Source organism: Chiroxiphia lanceolata, chromosome 9 (genome assembly GCF_009829145.1).
Source record: "Chiroxiphia lanceolata isolate bChiLan1 chromosome 9, bChiLan1.pri, whole genome shotgun sequence".
Taxonomy (NCBI): Eukaryota; Metazoa; Chordata; class Aves; order Passeriformes; family Pipridae; genus Chiroxiphia; species Chiroxiphia lanceolata.
The window spans coordinates 11,686,032-11,703,868 of record NC_045645.1 but is presented as its reverse complement, the minus strand read 5'-3'; the positions used below and the strand labels follow the sequence as shown (position 1 = coordinate 11,703,868).

At 41.8% G+C, this 17,837-nt stretch overlaps 1 protein-coding gene across 16 annotated transcripts in view; it reads right to left on the bottom strand.

The window, feature by feature from the left end:
- The window catches only part of NFIA (nuclear factor I A), a 410,936-nt gene that overhangs the window by 79,083 nt on the left and 314,016 nt on the right, over positions 1–17,837 (bottom strand). For all 16 annotated transcript variants that reach the window (XM_032696705.1, XM_032696706.1, XM_032696704.1 and 13 more), the window contains 2 exons: positions 10,817–10,891; positions 1,255–1,372 (listed from right to left, as the gene is read on the bottom strand). In XM_032696705.1, coding sequence (XP_032552596.1) covers positions 1,255–1,372; positions 10,817–10,891 — 193 coding nt within the window. The remainder of the gene's footprint in view (positions 1–1,254; positions 1,373–10,816; positions 10,892–17,837) is intronic.

The window sequence follows — 17,837 nt, the reverse complement described above, 5'->3', positions numbered from 1 at the left end:
CCTGATAATTCTGCTGAGTCTGTGTATTTAAAGAATTTTTTTTTCTGACTGGGAACAGCCTAATGAGAGGAAAACAAACATATTACCAAGTTATTAACTACCCATGCTGTTTATAATTAGCTCCTTATCAGTGGTAGCTATTTGCAGAAGAATAGAGGAGCAACAACTGAGCTCTTAAGTAACATTAATAACCTCACTTTTGCTTCTGGAATCACCAGTAAATTCTACCTGAGAATGGTGCTAATGATGAGTGCTGTAGGCTACACAGTTTACAGGCAAAAAAGGAACAGCACCAAGTTTTTAATTGATGTGTAATGGGAATTGTAGTCACCAAGCTTCATAACATGCACACTAAGTGTAAGAAGTAGAATGTTCTTCCAATCACTGTAAACTGTAAGAAGTTATTGCTAAGAGCCTCTCGTTAAAGATTATTATTTTTTAAATAAAAACAACAGCTATATTCAAACTATTGAGATTTTTTACATGTGTACTTGCTTACTGCAAAACTGGTTGCACTGTAGGCTGAGATGAAAATGTAGAAGAACATTGGGCTGGAGTTAGACTTTCTTGTCATGTCTTTGAAATAAGTGAGCTATTTTGGCTGTGGGGGAAAAAAAAAATCAATCTAGTTCCTTAATAGTGTTCAAGACTACTCGAGTGACTGGGCTTGTTTATAAATCTAATCTCATGGATGATTAAAGGGAAAGGTAAAAAATAAAAAACATCCTTGTTTGATAGTTGGCATCTAACCCAAAATCAAAATCAGCCTGGGTAGTCATCTGCATTAACAATTCAGTTTTCCAAAGGCTGAGTCACAAATTTCTAAATGCTTTATGAAAACTAGAAAGCTTTACAGGCCAAGGCCCTAAAACGATGTTAGTCTCACGGGTAACACTTTTTGCAATAAAGAATACATGTAAGTCTATCTTAAGACTTTCCTCACATCTCAATATTCTTCAAATTCTCTTCTGCCACAACTGAAACTCAACAGTTCCAGTGAAATTTCTCCTGATACACATAGATACAAGCCAGAAGTTACACAAGCCAATGCAGCAGTTTTTCTTTGAGATTTCTACATGTAAAAAGAACTTTACAGCAATGCAGGTGAACATTCGACTCTGTGAATGTGAAACAGCTCCACATCGTGAGGCCCCCAAACAGCTTGTCAAAGAATTTAATGGTTACTTTCCCAGATGAGTAATGATGCTGGCCTGGGTTTCCAAGGAACCTGGTAGTAGGCAGAGATTAAATTACCTGGTAGAGGATGTGCTAGGTAAAGACCTCCTCATTGCTCCTGGGCTCATGCTGTAGTATGAAGAACTTTCCAAATCTGAGAGGGAGAAATTAGGGCCTGTTCCTGCAGCTATCGGTGCTGGGGAAACAAAAGAGATTGCAGTCAGTAAGTCATGTGAATATGGTATGAATTGCACTTCAAAATCACTTTCTTCTTCCTCGTGAGAGTGTTTAGTTTCATGGTAAGAACAGGTGGGACACGGAAATTAGGAAATGCTAATGGTAACTGCTGTTGCAATCGAGAAGACAGAAATTTTATCAACACAATGTTCCATGACATACACTCTTCTTTGCATACCTCCAAAGCTACTTCTTTTTAATAAAAAAATTAAACAATTATGGCACTACTTTCTTTAAGCACTGCTTTTCTATTGATATCAATCTAACATTTAATGAAACTTGTTGCTTTTAGGACAACATTGAATCTGTTGGAACGGTTACAGACAGGCTGCATCATCCCTGTTGTGGGCTTGGCAGGATCTATAAGCAGCATAGGCAGGGAAATACACACCTCAAGACCTTTGGGGTATACGTGATGTACATCCACAAGCACAGAAGTTTCAAAATCACATTAGAAACCTGAGTTCTTTTGTGCCTGAGAGCATCTGATTTTTCCTCTGGTCTCTTCTCCAGTTAAATCAGAACTAGAGACGTATGACTCCCCAAAAGTTTTATCCAGCAGAGAGCTTCCAGTGTTCAACTCTCATCACCTTATCCTTCACTGAAGTTTTATTGTAAGGGATATGAATACCTGAAATTTCTCTGTCCTAGAGCTTTGGCTTTACATTAAACACAATGAATTCCTGCACACCCTGAAGTTTTCGGGCACAAGCCATGTGCAGTATTCTTGTGTGAACAGACAAGGAACAGAGCAGCTTAATGTTAAAGTCAACAGAGAATGGATTTCATGCAGAAATGCCACTACACAGCAAATGGTACCATGTCCACTGTTGCCGTTCCAGTGTGATTTACAGGACAATACATCTTTGGGAGCTGACAATTACAGATCATGATTTTCTCTAATATTTCAGAGCCATCTGAAAAAGGGTGTCTTGCACAATAAAATGAACAAGCTTGGCCTGGGCTGTATTGTCTGGGAGCCCTGATTCACAGCCACAAAGGCAAAGCAGTCTCAGTGCCACACAAGGATGCTGAGCCAAGTTTAATCTTTGGTCTGAGAATCTGGCCCATTTTCAAACATGAAAAAGTCTTTCAGTCTGATGGGGCAGGAGTGAGGAAATGAAGACAGGATAGCTCCTATCACCCAGCTAACATGTCTGGGCTGGGAGTGCTGCCATTGACTGTAGCAGGGCCAGTTTTTCACCCCAAGCCTTAAGGAGCTCACAATGTCAAATTTGACAGAGGAATAATGTAGCTTTGCAGCTGCCTCATCATCCCCACAAGACAATTAGTTGTTGTTTGGCAAGAATCTTTTAAGAACGTCATTGAGACAGAAAGGGAACAGCTTGGATAGCCACGGACTTTTAAAAGCATAGGGACGGAAAATACACAACACCATTAAAACTTGAGAAAATCTGGAATGATCATCAAAAGGAATTAAGTTGGGAAGTAATTTATGATGAGAACACTCAAATCCTTTGATATCTTCTCTTAACTATCATATGCTTCCTCCACACTGGGTATATGAGAGGGTGTGTTAACACAAAGAAAAATTAAGCACAGTAAAATTAACTCATTTTATCAATTTGTGCTTTCTGCAACAGTTTCCTGACAGCAGCTACAAGAGACTGTAAAACTGATGAATTTGCATGAAAAAAGAAACCAGTGTAAGTAATTTGTGTAAAAGGTAACAGGGACATGGACTGCTATAATTCAGACACCCTGCAGATAGCAGGCTGCTGCAGTGTGTGCAGTTATGGGTTAGAAAAATGACCACACTGCAGTCAGTCTGACTTGAATGGAAATCAATCATAAAGGTACTCTCTGCAGCATCTACTCCACAGTTTTCAGCAACTTCTTTGCCAAACAGATCTGTGCTCTGCAAACCCTTTCCTGAGCAATTCCTCTGCACCCTCTAACTCCCAAAGCCGAACTTAGAGGTTAAGAATACTGTTTTCCAAAGAGGAATATAAAAAGCCAAGCACTAAATTAAAGCACCATTTCTTTCTGGGCATTGCTAGATTTATGAAACATTTTTATTCCAAATAGATATGAAAGAAAAACTGGTATGTGGGTAATGCTTTTCTTCTTTCTCTCTCCACCTGTGTTTATTGCCCTCTCTCCAAATCCTGGGTATTTCTTGAGTTGGCCCTATAGGAAAATGGAATGTGTGTCCAGAGCAGGGGTGGAGTAGGAACATTGCATTGTTAATGCTGTGTAAACTCAGTGCAAAGTAGAAAGGGTTGACCACACAGGGGTAGCAAACATGAAGGATGCTTTGTTGGTCACTGGCCAAAACACCTTGCCACACTCAAAAGCCAGTTTGCAACCAGAGGATTAAAAAACAAACCCCACCTCTAATATATACCAGCAGATGTTAAAGTACCTGACATGGCCATGGAGGCCAGGACCTGAACCCCTTGGCAGTCCTTGCACAGGAGCCACCACCCTGCCACCACCAGCTCAAGGTCTCTGGCCACAGAAGTGCCATGGCAAAGGTTGCACAGGACTGAGTTGTTCCAAAATCCCTTCTCCTGCCTTACTGTCAGGGACAGACTCGGTGCCTGTCTTCCACCAAAGGCTATTTGTACCTTTGCTCACAGTTCTCCTATATACTATCATAAATCACAACCATGTGCTGATGTGCAGAGCTACCCTGACATATAGAGTCCACCCTGAGACCATCAGGAAGGGGTTAATGATTTTCATCTGCATGGCAGAAGGTCGGGTCGAGTCTTTGACTCTTCTTCCCAGATGGAATTTGGTTGCAGCTCCCTGCCTGCATTACGCATCCCTGTGTTTTGCAGTGCAATGTGCCACAAGAGTGGGCATGGAGCAGCCAGCCCACCCAGGAGGCACCCGAGCTTGCTCCAAATGGCTTTTCACACTGCCTTTGGGACTGCCTACCTCTCACAGGTCAGAAAGCTGATGAGAAGGGGCCACTTGCATTTATTTGCAAGATTTCTAGGAAGAAATTCTTCCCTATGAGGGTGGTGAGGCCCTGGCACTGGTGGTGCAGAGAAGTTGTGGCTGTCCCATCCCTGGAAGTTCCAAGGCCAGGCTGGACAGGGCTTGGAGCAACTTGGGATAGTGGAAGGTGTCCCTGCCCATGGCAGGGGGTTGGAGCTAGATGAGCTGTAAGGTCCTTTCCAACTCAAACCATTCTAAGATTCTGTGATTCCCAGCAAAGGCAGCAGCTCTGGAGCGTAAGCAAAGGGATCAAAGTGGTTCAAATTGTGTCAAAACTCTGTTGAAACTAAACCTTCTTATTGTAGCATCTGACAATCCACCACACAACCTCCCTATCCCTGTCCCTGTGTCCCAGGAACACGCTCTGGCCCCACACGAAGCAGCAGCATGATCGAGAGCTGCACTCCACCACAACAGGCTTTTCCATGCTGCAGCCTGAACAAACTCCAGGCAGCAACACTAAAAACACACCATTTCCCCCTGTAAGAAATGCAAAGTGACCTTCTGACAGATCAGGAACATCTCCCAAACAGGAAAGATTGTCAGAAACTGCAGTTGTGAGTCAAAACAAAATTCTCCACCTCCATACTGGCATCAAGTTGCCACCTGACCCAGAGCTCTGAGCTGCAGGTGAGTGAGGGGAAAGGATCCCTCTTCCCCCAGCACCCAGCCCACAGCTCCCATTTCAGCTGCTGGCATCACAAAAAATTGCCTGTGCAGATGAGACACGCTCGAGGGGGCAGGAGCAGGTAGTTTGCACAAAAGGAGGAGGAGGAGGAAGGTGGGTACCTCTGCCTGCACACTGTGCTACTCCCAGGATGCAGGACACCATCTCCTTGCTGCCAGCCTGCTCCCTCCACTGCCAGTGTGTCAGCTCAGTTCCTCACCCCAAATGTCAAGAAAAATAAGAGAGAAATTAAGAAAAAGCCCTCTGACTTAACCCAATTTGAATATTTATTTTGAAAAATTTATTGAATTACAGAACAGGAAACCCACTAAATAAAACCAGCCAAGTTGGCATTTGTCTCCCTTGGAATATGGCACTTTCTTTTAGCCACCTTAATATTTAGTTTCTCCTTTTTTTCCATTCTTATGTATTTATTTTTACAGAGGGGCTGGGATGTGACTAGGATCATTACATGTGTAACACTGCAGTGAAGTGATAATGTGTTTAAGGTTAAATGGGAGAAACATGACATTTGACTAATAAACTTTTTCCTGTGTTGTGACTCCATAAACAAAGGGAAACACACTGTGCTGCTGCTGAGAGGAAAGGGGAACTGGGTTGCTTTTTTTTTTCCCAGGGCCTTTGTTTCCTCCACACTGTATCATTAGATTCAAAGAGGTCTTACCGAATACAACAGATATGAAATGTGTGATGTTCATTTTAAAATTACAAGTACAGCCTGCTATTGACCGTCTAATTATGCTGAGTTCCATTTATAAACATAGCTAACCACTAAGTTTATAGAGACTTTTTGTGCTGCTTTAATAGGATATTGATCGAGAGCAAGGTTTGAGTGGACTGCCATTGAATTGTGTAATGGCATACAAAAGGCAAGGTCACGGCAACTGTTCACTCTATGCCTGCAGTCTATTTTTTATTATAATCTTTTTTTCTCCCTCTCATACCCAAGCCCACACAGTGAGTTTTGGATGGCAGTGCTTTGCTAAGGAATATAGAGTATCTTTTTAAATGTTAATTTTCATGCTGCTGACTTTAACTGCCTTCACTAGTGTAATGCTTAGTATAGCAGAAAACATACAGGCTGCTGTTCAGAGAGAGCTGGTTTATCACACCCAGCTCTCCCACATGTGCTCTGCGAGGAGGAGGAGAACCTCTCCTCCTCTCCTGGGCTACAGGGAAGGCATCCACCTGCCTGGCCCAGACCCACAATAAGAGCCAGGTACCTCACATCTTGCCCCAGGCACCCAGGACATGCTGGGGTTCACAGGACTTTCCCTGCAGTTTGTTTCAGCTGCTGCTGGATGAGTGGCATGAGGAAGATGTGCTACCTCTGTCACACCCACACTCTGTGGCCTGGAGCACTGGCAATCACTCTCATTCCCAGCTCTTGCCCTCACCGCAAGGACAGCTTCAGCCCCTTTCTCCACCCCGACAGCTGTCATGAACCAAGCCTGGCATTGCTGTGGCAAGATCCTGAGCTTTCCACAATGTCTTGGCCACAGAAGCAACTCTTACCTGTGGAATTAGTGTTTCAGGGATAATTAGCTGGACCATTTCTGTGTTTACACAGGAGCAGTAAGCAATTGCAGGTACATTTGTGTGCTTGTGGTGCCACGGGTTCATTAGAAGGATTAAAAGTCACCCCACTTGCTCCTCACTGCACACAGCCAACACGTTAAACCTCAACGCGTGGCGTTTTCAGTCCAGGGTGCAGTCAGAATTCCCTTGTTTATCAGCACGAAGAATGATGTCATTTTGACAAATAACACACCACCAAACAAATATGTTTGATTTGGCTCTAGCGAATGTTCATAAATCCTAAATCTTTCTTCACATCCTGGGCAGTGCAGTTTATCTGGCTGCTTGAAGGACCTCCAAGGGAGGAGATCTTCCCAGCAGCTCTCTCTGTACAAGAGCTCGTGGTGCGGACTGAAAGCCAAGAGGGGAATGTGTTCCCCATGTCTTTCTCCCTGCTCTAACCTGCCACGACCTCCCAGCTCCTGCCAAGAGAAGGGACTGTACACTTTGCACTACAGCCACCCCTCTGCCAGCACTTTCTGCAGAGGGTCTTTTCCAGTACCCTGCAGATAGCTGCCCACAGCCAGTGGAATATTTTCCTAACAAGGGGAGAAAAGGAGAAGGTTTCACTTGGCCAACAGCTGGCTGTCAGTTCCCAGACCCATACATCTCCAACGCTTCTGCCTCTGAGCCTTTTGTTGCCAGCACAGACCTCTCCAGTGAGGGAAGAATGAAGTCTCTGTTATCTAGAGGGGTGTCCTCAGTATCTTGGGTGACAGACAACACTTAGAGCTGCGCTCACACCCTCTGCCTGCTAATAATGCAGGAGAGCTGACAGCATGATCTGCAACACCCACATCAGATGGGCTGGAGTGGAGTCTTTGTTTTTCAGATGCACATCTATTTTCTCTGTTTTACTGGGCTCTGCAAGGCTCAGCAGCTGGGCAGCATTTTGAAAGAAAATCTGCATCTATAGGACTGAAGAAAGCAAGTTTCTGTTACCAACACAGTCTAGACTTGTTCAATAGCGCACAGAAAGTGTGATGATCAGCACTGATAGGTAAGACAGATAACAGTAACAGCTGACCTTTCGCTTGATTAATTCATTCCCCAAATTTGCATGACGGAGACAACTGCCTCTTACTTGAGACTCCTTGTCATGTGGACCTCTGCAAACTTTACTAAATAAATCCAGCACATAATTGCTACGAACAATATTTTGTAAGATTAATTTTACATAACAGTAGCCACAGGCCAGTTAAAACTGGGTGGAAATTATTTTATTAATAATATTTTGAGCATTATATTTTCAAAAGAAAGCTGGAAAGAAAAATGACAGTGGGCATATACGAAGATGACCTCTTTGGAAAGAAGATTGGTCTCAAATCAGGACACAGGAAGACGTAGACAACCCAGCAAGGGTTATATTAACTTTAAAAGACCTTGCCTGCCAATTTAGGCAAATATGCAGCAATCACTTTGTTGCTCTGTTATGTTAAATAATTCTTTGAATATGAGCATGTGAATTCATACTGAGTTTCCTGGGAATTTGCTGCTAGACTTGACACTAAACATATCCTACTGGGTAGCCAGGGCATGTCAGGCTGTGGGCTTCTCAGACCTCATAAAGTAAACAAGGTTACGGCTGGTCAGTACATGTCTGGGGCATCTCCAAGGAAAATCCAGGGTGCTATCAAAAGCAGCTAAATCAGTTGCTGGCACTCTTCCCTCTGAGTCAGTTTTGAAGTGATATCCCAATATGCTTTGGGGACACTATTTTTGGTAGAGGTGCTGGCTTGTAGACAGGATATAAAACTGAGGTCTTGACCTCCCAGGATTATTAAAGAGCCCATGAAAAACAGTGCAAACCCCTGTGTCTGGAACAGATAAAAGCTGAATATCTTTATTTTTCCCCACTAACACCTTTTTTCTTATTTATGATAAAGTTTGTATTCTTTCTGCATGCAGGTGCCCCATCCTTGAAGGTGGTGCACTTCAACTGCAAGCAGAGGGAACATTTCAGACACAGTTCATAATTTGCAGAACATGCTGAGTGCTAGGATTTTTGATACCCAGTGTTTTAGTTTAGTTACAATAAAGTATCAGGGAAAATTAATAAGCATGAAACATGATGCTCATGAGGTCAGTGCCAAGCTCTGGGGGAGGCTGGGACTGGTGCTGAGGCTGGCTGGGAAGGCTCCAGCCCTGAGTGGGGCACTTTCCTAGCTAGAAAAAGTGCACACATGGAGCACGACTGACAGAGTCCAGAGGCAGCTCTGCTGTTCAGGGCTCCTACAACGCAGATAAGATTGTGGTGAAGTGGGATGCCTTGCAGAGGGGGAGGGTGAATCCTTTGGGCTTCAAAAGCCTTGTGCTGTCACACCGAAATAAAGTGACATAACACGGAGATGTTCAAAGCCTGGTGATAACTTGGGTCTGTCCACCCTGGCTGCAGGTACCAGCAAGTCTGTGTACTCAGTACAGTGAGTTAGATGCCAAAGCCCCTAGTTAAGCACTTCGGTAAGTGAACTGATTTGCAAATGTGCTGAGCACTCAGCAGCTCCTCTTGACTTCTAAGTCCTCTTAACTTTGTCCTTCTCTCAAAATTCCCGCCAGTTGTCAGGGAAGAAAACTCAGGAGAAATGTTTTCTTTGAGCTTTTTCTCTCGCTGCCCCTCTCCAGAGCATATAACTCTGGCATTCATGTATCTCCCACTTGCCATGCTTTCCTTGTAGCATCTTATTTTTAATATAAAGCCAATGTGTTAGCCAGTGTAAGCCTTTCCAAAAGAGGAAATAAAACAGGAAAATCCTTATACAAACTCTGTGTTCTGATTCAAAACCACAGATTCTCTGCTAGGTTTGTGCCAGTCAGATTCCAGCCCCAGAAGGACTTAAACTACATGCTCAGAGACAGTACACAAACAAATATTTCTATCATCAAGGAGAACCATTTTGATCACTGTTGATGCTAAAGAGATTGGTTGCACACGCTAAGATTTTAAAGGGGCCCACAGCTGAGTGGTCCATCTGGAGCACTGGTGATTGCTGAACGTCACGTTATCCCACTCTAGTTGGACAAAAGATCATAGAATGGTCTGAGTTGGAAGAGACCTTAAAGATCATACAGTTCCAACCCCCTGCCGTGGGCAGGGACACCTTCCACTAGACCAGGTTGCTCCAACCAGGCCTTGAACACTTCCAGGGATGGGGCAGCCACAGCTTCTCTGGGCAACTTGTGCCAGGGCCTCACGACCCTCACAGGGAAGAATTTCTCAGATCCCCAAAGGACCAGTACCTATAGCCCTGGCTTAGCAGTAATGCCTCTGCAAGACACTGTCCATACTCTCTCCTTGGACTATCTGGATTATGTCATAGCAAAATACAATCGATGCACCTTTGATCAATGGAACAGGGTGGTGACAGGTACTCTTAATTCACTGTTGTTAGTGAGTATTGACAAGCCTGTAATGATCATGCTGCTGTGTGTCATTCATGCTGGGGGCATTAGCATTCTTTAAAGGTCAAAAAACAAATCCTTCTAGAAGGCAGAATTCCATACAGTTAATGGAAAACGTAGGCCTGGTGAAGTCAAGATATGTGAGATTATCAGGGCTGAAGTTGGTACAGTTGTTGGCATTATTAATGACTTCAGCAATTTGCAGGTGTACAAACCACAGAATCACAGAACGTCCTGAGTTGGAAGGGACCCACATGAATCATCAAATTCCAACTCCTGAACCTGCACTGGACAACCCCAAAAATCACACACAAAGACATGTACACGTGACGTGGATGAACACAGTGTGATAAAAACAGCATAAGAAAATTTCCAGGCTTATGTGCACAGATCAGATCATTTCTAGAGGTCTGGTCAGAGTCCTTGGATCCTCCAAAGGAGCCATGGGAAGCTGATTTCTGTAGGTATTTATCTGCACTCTGATATGGAGTCTGTCCATTTTCAGCTGAGTACCAGATGACCTTATCATTTTGCACAGGCAAGTTTGCAGAATCAATTTTTTTTTAACTTAGTTTAAAATTCTGCCTTTTTGTTTTTGCCCATTAAAAGATGTGGCACATAAATGCTGACCACTAGCAAGAACAGGGAAGAAGTGAGTCTCAGTTTTCAAGATGCTGTTTCTGAATTGGGAAAGGGGCACAATAGGAATAAAAGAAAAAACACTGGCATTGCAGAAACCACATAAACTGGCCACAAAATGATACTTACTTTGTGAGACTCTTACTAGCTCAGTCACACTGAAAACACCTGATGTGACAAAACTGTCCTGGAAGCCCAAATGTCCTACAAAACAAACAGAGTGAGAGAACTGCGATTAGCTTTAAGCATTTAATGACAGTATTCTCAAATACTTTACTTTCATTTAGACTTAAGATGTGACATCTAATTTCCCACTTAGCAGTAATTATTGTTTATGTAGGTGGGTAACTAGTCATACAGCTATGTAGGCTGCTTTGTGGTTTCTATCTAGAGGTTAGGAAAGCTAACATGACACATCAGCAGGGAGATTTTTACATGTTAAAGCATCTCAACAGGAAATCTGAAACAAAAGAGGACTATTTTAATAAACGGTTACCTTGGATGACCCCTAATGACTTCACAATTGAAATGAAAATACTGTACCTAGGAAACAGACAGGACAGCTAAGTTCCATAATCGTTTTAAACATTATTCTCTAAAGAAACATCTGATCAGGATTATCTACCCATTCATTCAAACAAAACAAGATTTAAAGATGTACTCTTCATTTTTCTAAGGTTACACTAGGGAAATCTTAAAATAGCAGATGGTTAAAAAAATTTAAATGAAGGCCTTTTGCACCAAAAAAATATTCTACCATTTCAAACTAGGCTTTGAAAAGAAAAATAAACCTCTATGTAAGAAAAGTGTTAACTTTGAGCTGTGGACTGTCTGCAGGAATCAGGGCGGACACGTCCACACTCATCTCCCTTGTGCAAGGAATGCCTCTACACTTGGTATCAAAATGTTATTGCACTTTACATAACAGTATTTTCCTTCTTCTCTGCAAACATGCCTACCACCAAATGTTCATTTAATTTTCACGGGTATGATCAGTGACAAAAGGAGCAGTGCTGGGGCTGCAGCCCAGTGCGAGCGCGAGGGGTGGGGTGCAGCGTCTCACGCAGGACAGAGCTGGACTTCAATTAGAGGGAGGTCTGCAGTTGGTCGGCCAGACTGACCTCCTGCTTTTGAAATCAGGGTCAAAGGAGAAATCGCAGGATAAAGAGATTATTAAAAGAACTGTAAAGTCCTACTTGCCCACAGGATAAGTGCCATACCTTTTTAGGTTGCCCTACTTAGAGTCACTGATTCCAGCGCACGCACACATATATTATTGAATGTTTTGCAGGGACACCATCTGCTCCGTCATTAATTGTTTGTCAGGCTCAGTACGATTTCCCTACATTCCATATATTCTACTGTACCCCACGCTCATCCCAGGAATACCTGTTCACCTTTCTCTAAGGACCAGAGCAATAGGACTAATGCAAGCTGCACATTTGATTCCCTGGTTTTCTTTTGAGGTTGTTTAAAAAAAACCAACATATACAACATGTACCACTGACATTTCTACCTGGAGAATAGGATGCAAAAGAAATACGTTTTGTGTGCAGGACTACAGAGAAGTCAGGGATAATTGTCAGGGAACATGTCAAGGAAAGGTTTGGAGAGATCTGGAGGGAGGAAAGCCGTTCATCTCCAGCCAAGATCTCATGGAATTCTGCTCCTACACAGAAGAAGTTCCCTGTTTCTGTGAGGAGCCCACGGTGCCAGATGAACGCAGTCGCTAAGCTAACAGACTCCAGACAAGTTTCTACATCAGGCATCTTTTTATACTTCAGCAATAATGACGAGTTTTCAAACTGTGTATATGTATATCTTTGGGCATCCTTGTGTATGTGTGTATACATATGTATTATGTACACAAACATATAAATATACACAAATCTGTCATGCTCCAGCTGTAGATAAATGTACTATAAAATATTGAAATTGATGCTGAAATTCAACACAAACAAATTCCTCAATCTGCAAACAAGGTTTTTATTTACATCAAGAGAATAAATTTTTCTCTACTTCAAATGAATAAATGTTCTTACAAGTTTTTATTTTTCCTTATTTTCAATTTAGAAATGGCTCTCAGAGAGCTGTGAATGCTTTTGCCTGATCTGTTTTGTATTTTCCCATAATAAAGGTGATGTCTACCTTATTCTGCTTTTTAGAAACAGTTGCTGGCCATACACGTTTGTTCATCGACAATTTCCCAAGTATTTTTAATATGAAGATCTACTTTTCATATGCTGCAGCAGACTTGCCTATTGAATTAAATGATCTGTGAATTAAAAATAATTCTCTTAGGTCTTCACTGAAACCACTCATGTGCCTAAAATTAAGCATATGCTTAAGTGCCTTGCTGGATCAGGGCCAGGACGCTTACTACTCCGCAGAGCCCTTCGGAGGGAAGCCAGTCTATGCTATATAACTTCTCACACTGTGCTCATCATGGCAGTATCTGAGCAACTTCCAGAAGTGCATCCAGCAATGCCACGAACATCTGTCACGTGTTGTTTTTTCACAGTGCACCATCCTGGCTCTGCTCTGGTGTCCACTCCCACCTGCATTTCTCAGGCAGGTTCCTAGCTCATGAAGAGTGAAGGTGAAATTTAAATATGGGAGGAAAAAAACTCCAAATCACAGCCACTGTAGCACATTTGGCTGATTTTTTAAATTAGTCTAGAGCCTTTGTAATTATCCAATAAAAATGTGATTGTCACACGGCTAACAGTGTTACCTTAACTTGGCAAACACAGGTAAAACCAAAAATGAAAATGTCATTTTAAATATATTCTAACTCTCAGGGCATGAGAGAAATTGAGTAAGTTATCTTGGGCCTGCTGACCTCGTTATTCCTATTTTGGGTATACTTGAAATGTCTGCATAGTTCTACAAGAACATTCCTCATGGTTGTACATGTAATAGCAATCATTAAACAACAGCATGCAATGGGTGTGATTAGATTTTCACCCTTCAATACTGCAAATAAACATTTCACAAATGAAAGGTGAATTTCACAATTCTCCAATTTGCTATTTACTTATAAACATTAGGAAATCAGGGGGTCCTCTTGCCAATTATTAATATCTTGATACCCATAAAAGCAATGCTTAGAGTTATATCAGGAATTTATTTTGATGCACTGTTAGTGTGTGAATTTCCAGTTCACTAGAACCCCACGGAGGTTTAAAGATTTGCCTGGATGGCTCAGATTGCAAAATCCAGGCCTAAGACTGTTGCTTTTGCTGAGCTTTTGCAACAAGAAAATGAGAGAAACAGGACAAAGAAGCTAGAAATGTAAACGAAGAATGACTGGGAAATAGCAGGATTGACAAAATACGTGAAGAAAACTTTAACAGGGGTCAAAATGCAAAGATATATCAATTTGGCCATTCCACTTAATTCTGAATGAGAAAAAAATGGTAAAGTCAAGCAATTACATATGCAGATGTTAGCATTAACGAGCTCCTGTACTGAAAAGATGATTAAACATCTTGAAAGCTCATGAGATTTACTTTTCATACAGCACTTTACTGAAATATGTTCCCTGCGACAGTTTTGCTCAATATCCCAAAGATAGGACATTGAAACTGCTGTATGTGACAGGTTATCTCTGCAGCTTTGTGCGACACTCACAGTTTGGTGGTGAACCAGGTGTTCAAAATTAACCTCATAGAGATCATTCACTGAAATTCTGGGTACAGATTAAGACACCAGGCTGGCCAAGGCAGGCCCTGACTCAGCAAAACCGCTGCAGCACATGCTTCAATTTCCTCACACGCCTGACTAAAGCACATGGTTATTGCCCTGCCAAATAAAGGTGGGCTGACAACCTTGAGGAGGAATTACAATATGCTGTTGAATCATTCCTTCAATGCAAGTCTAGGTGCAGTAGCACTTTGCTCATTACCTAAAATCTCACTTCAGCTCATGAGGATGATCATATTCCCCCTAAGGGGGAAAAATCCCAGGTTAATAAGATCAAATTCAATAAAGCAGATCAGGATAGTGACTAACAAATCATATGCCATTACCCAATCACACTTTTGTTATATTGTACAAATGTGGTGCAACATTATCATAACAGGTACCACATGGAAAACATCCTTCCATAGCTTGATGACTGCTTTAATTGGGGAGAAAATTCATAATGCGATTTACATATTCTTCTTTTGGATCTCAGGAGAGAAGCCAGAAGAAAAGGCTTGAATTGTTGGAGTCTAATTCTGATCTCAAAGAAGTTTTAAACAAGTCTTTCTACACTGATCAAACAGAGTTTCACCTCATTTTCTCCTAATTTACACTGGCAGAGGAGAAATCAGGATTAGGCTTGTTGTCTAGTGCTATTTGTTTTGAATTATTAAGCAAACATTCCTATTTCAATGAGTAAACGTGTACAAAGGCAACTAACCTTCGTCCTAAAATTGAGTTTACAGGGGGAGTATTGTCTGCTTTCCCAATTAATGCTGTAAAAAGGAGTCTCAGACGTTGAGCTACCAATCAAGAGCTTGTGTTGTAGCTTGAGAAAATCATGACTGATGCAATTACTTTTATGTAGAAAGTCTGAATATGGTCTATAGGTTAAAGTTCATTGGGTTATTGTTCCTTAATTGAAAATCAGAAGATGTTTTCAAGGTGCTCGAGGTATTATTGTTATTTAATTAGCAGGCTTCCTTGTGTAATCCAACAGTATTATTTTTACTCTAAAATAGTTAGATTGCACCACAAATACACAAGGTATTTTCTAAACAGAGATATAGCTGGTTTCCTGAAATCCAAGCTTAAATAAAACTGGGAGAGAGTTACTTCTTTGAAGATGACGAAGTCCAAATCCAGTTATTTCTCTTCCACTGCAGTCTGAGTGACAATGTATTAAGATTTGAAGAACAGCTTTTTGGGAGACTTTGATTCCTTTTCAGTGTTTTAAATTACACAAGTCCCCCAAACTAGCACTGAACCCATTTCTAAAACCTTTTTCATGTTCAGCATCTCACTATACATAGCCATCTTAAAACCTTAAAATAGTAATAATCAATTAGGGTCTCAAGCCTATTATCTTAACCAAATGCCTGATTAAAAGAAAAGCCCTCTCTGCTCGAAGTGCAACTTGATTCCTTTTGGTTTTATCCTCTATCTAGATAATCCCATGTTTCACAAACAATGCTGAGCAATAATGTTGATGAGAAAATTAATGTCTGTATCACACAGCACATGCAGGCCTGGAGAGAGAGGATGTTATCAGAGGGAACCCGGCTCACCCCGAGGACTCCCAAAAGATTAGCTGTTCCACAGCTGCACTGGCTGAGGAGGATGGGGGTGATGGAGTTAGTCCTAATCTGCATTCTCCAGCAAAAAGGAAAAGGCTGAACAGGCGTGCTTCAGTCAAGACCTTCATAACATTTACACTCTGCTTAATTGGAAGGTGAGTTTATCAAGCCTGGGCTGACCCACCACTGCAGAGAAAAACTTCAGCATTATCCCACACTGGAAATATAAAGAAAGATTCACGGGGCCATGCCACATTTGCTAACTTCTCTAAAAAAAAAAAAGAATATTGAAGAGACTGTCCATCCCAGCCACAATACTCTGTCCAAGGGAATGTCTGTGCCATTCTCACAGCAGACAGCACCAGGGAGCTGTGCACAGGCCTGGATATTGCACGTAGCAGTAATAAAATCTGCATTTACCAACAGCCTCCATATACTGATGGCCAGAGCTGCCACAGTGGCCTTGTTTTAATTGCTTTGTACAAAATGTATTCCTCAAAATTGTAAATTATAAGACTTTAATGGTAAATTAGACCACATTTTTAATTCATGGATGTTTTATAGAAGAGTTAAGCAAGACATTATACATTAAAGGTGATACAGAAACGTCTCTCACTCCCTGACAAACGCTCCCACTTCTATTTCGGCTTGTTATTTCCAATTTAATTTTAATGCTACAGCAATAGCTCACCTTGGACAAATTGCACATTTTCTTATGAAATAACTGCAGGGCCACACGTCACAGATGCCGTTATTCTCCCTGACTTGCCTACCTGCCTTTGGCTGAGGTTTTAAGAAGCACCAGAACTTTCTTTGTGGCCCATAGCAGGATGGATTAGACCGTCCAGGGCATGTCGTGTTAGTACAATAGAGGAACACTTTTAAGACTTTAAAGTCATGTAATACAATTCTAGGCTGGATCTTTCTTGTTAAAAAAAGTAGAATGGGAGTCATTGAAAGAGAAAAGGGCCAATATTTGACAACAGAAATCAGCATAACCTCCTAACAGCGGCAGTCATGGATGACTGCCCTTTGACCCAGGGAGATTATGTGGGATTTCAATGACAACAGCTGGAAGTGAGCATGTGAGAATAGAGAACACAGATCTGAGGCCTCCTACAAAAGACTGCACAATCCCTGCCCAGATCTGAGTGTTGATTAGAAATTGTTTCCTGGTCCTGGCTTAATAGACTGTGATAATGAAAGTTTTGTTAACCCTTCACAATATGCAAAACCATTGGTAAATGATTTGCCTTTTTGGGTTTTTAGCTAAAAAGTCTGTATCCAGCAGACAGTAAAATTGTCTGTCTAAAATTGCTAGTTTTTGTGGGTGCCCAGTGCTCAAGTTCAGCTCCTTTTCGTAACGTTTTTGCACTCTTGGTGGCCATGGGGAATCAACATCTGAAGATGCTGGGAAGTGGTTCTGGGGAAGAACTCTCACCCCCTCCCTAGGGAACCTACCTGACCCACCACAATGGGCAATAGGTGTCCTCCAGAGGTGAATTAGACCACAAATACACATGTAATGTCTCCCTGTGCATTGCTTTCATAGTCATTTTAGAATCTCTAGTAATAACAATGCTTAATTATTCTTTTGATATGTGTCATATTGCAATTCCAGAGTCTGGGTTGCAAATTAATAAACATGGGCCAGAGGAAACGTGGAATCAGGCTGTGTCACCAACAGCCTGATCCTGCAGCAATCCACTGCAACTTCATGTCTTAGGAGATTCAACTCATTTTATATTTAAGTGCAGAGATAGTAGAATTAATGGTAACTTATTACTGTTAATGAACCGATCACAGATTGCAATCAATCATGCCAGGTCCTGTCCAAGTAGTGGGCACACAGATAGTTCCTTTCTCTTGAAGACTAAGGTCTTTTT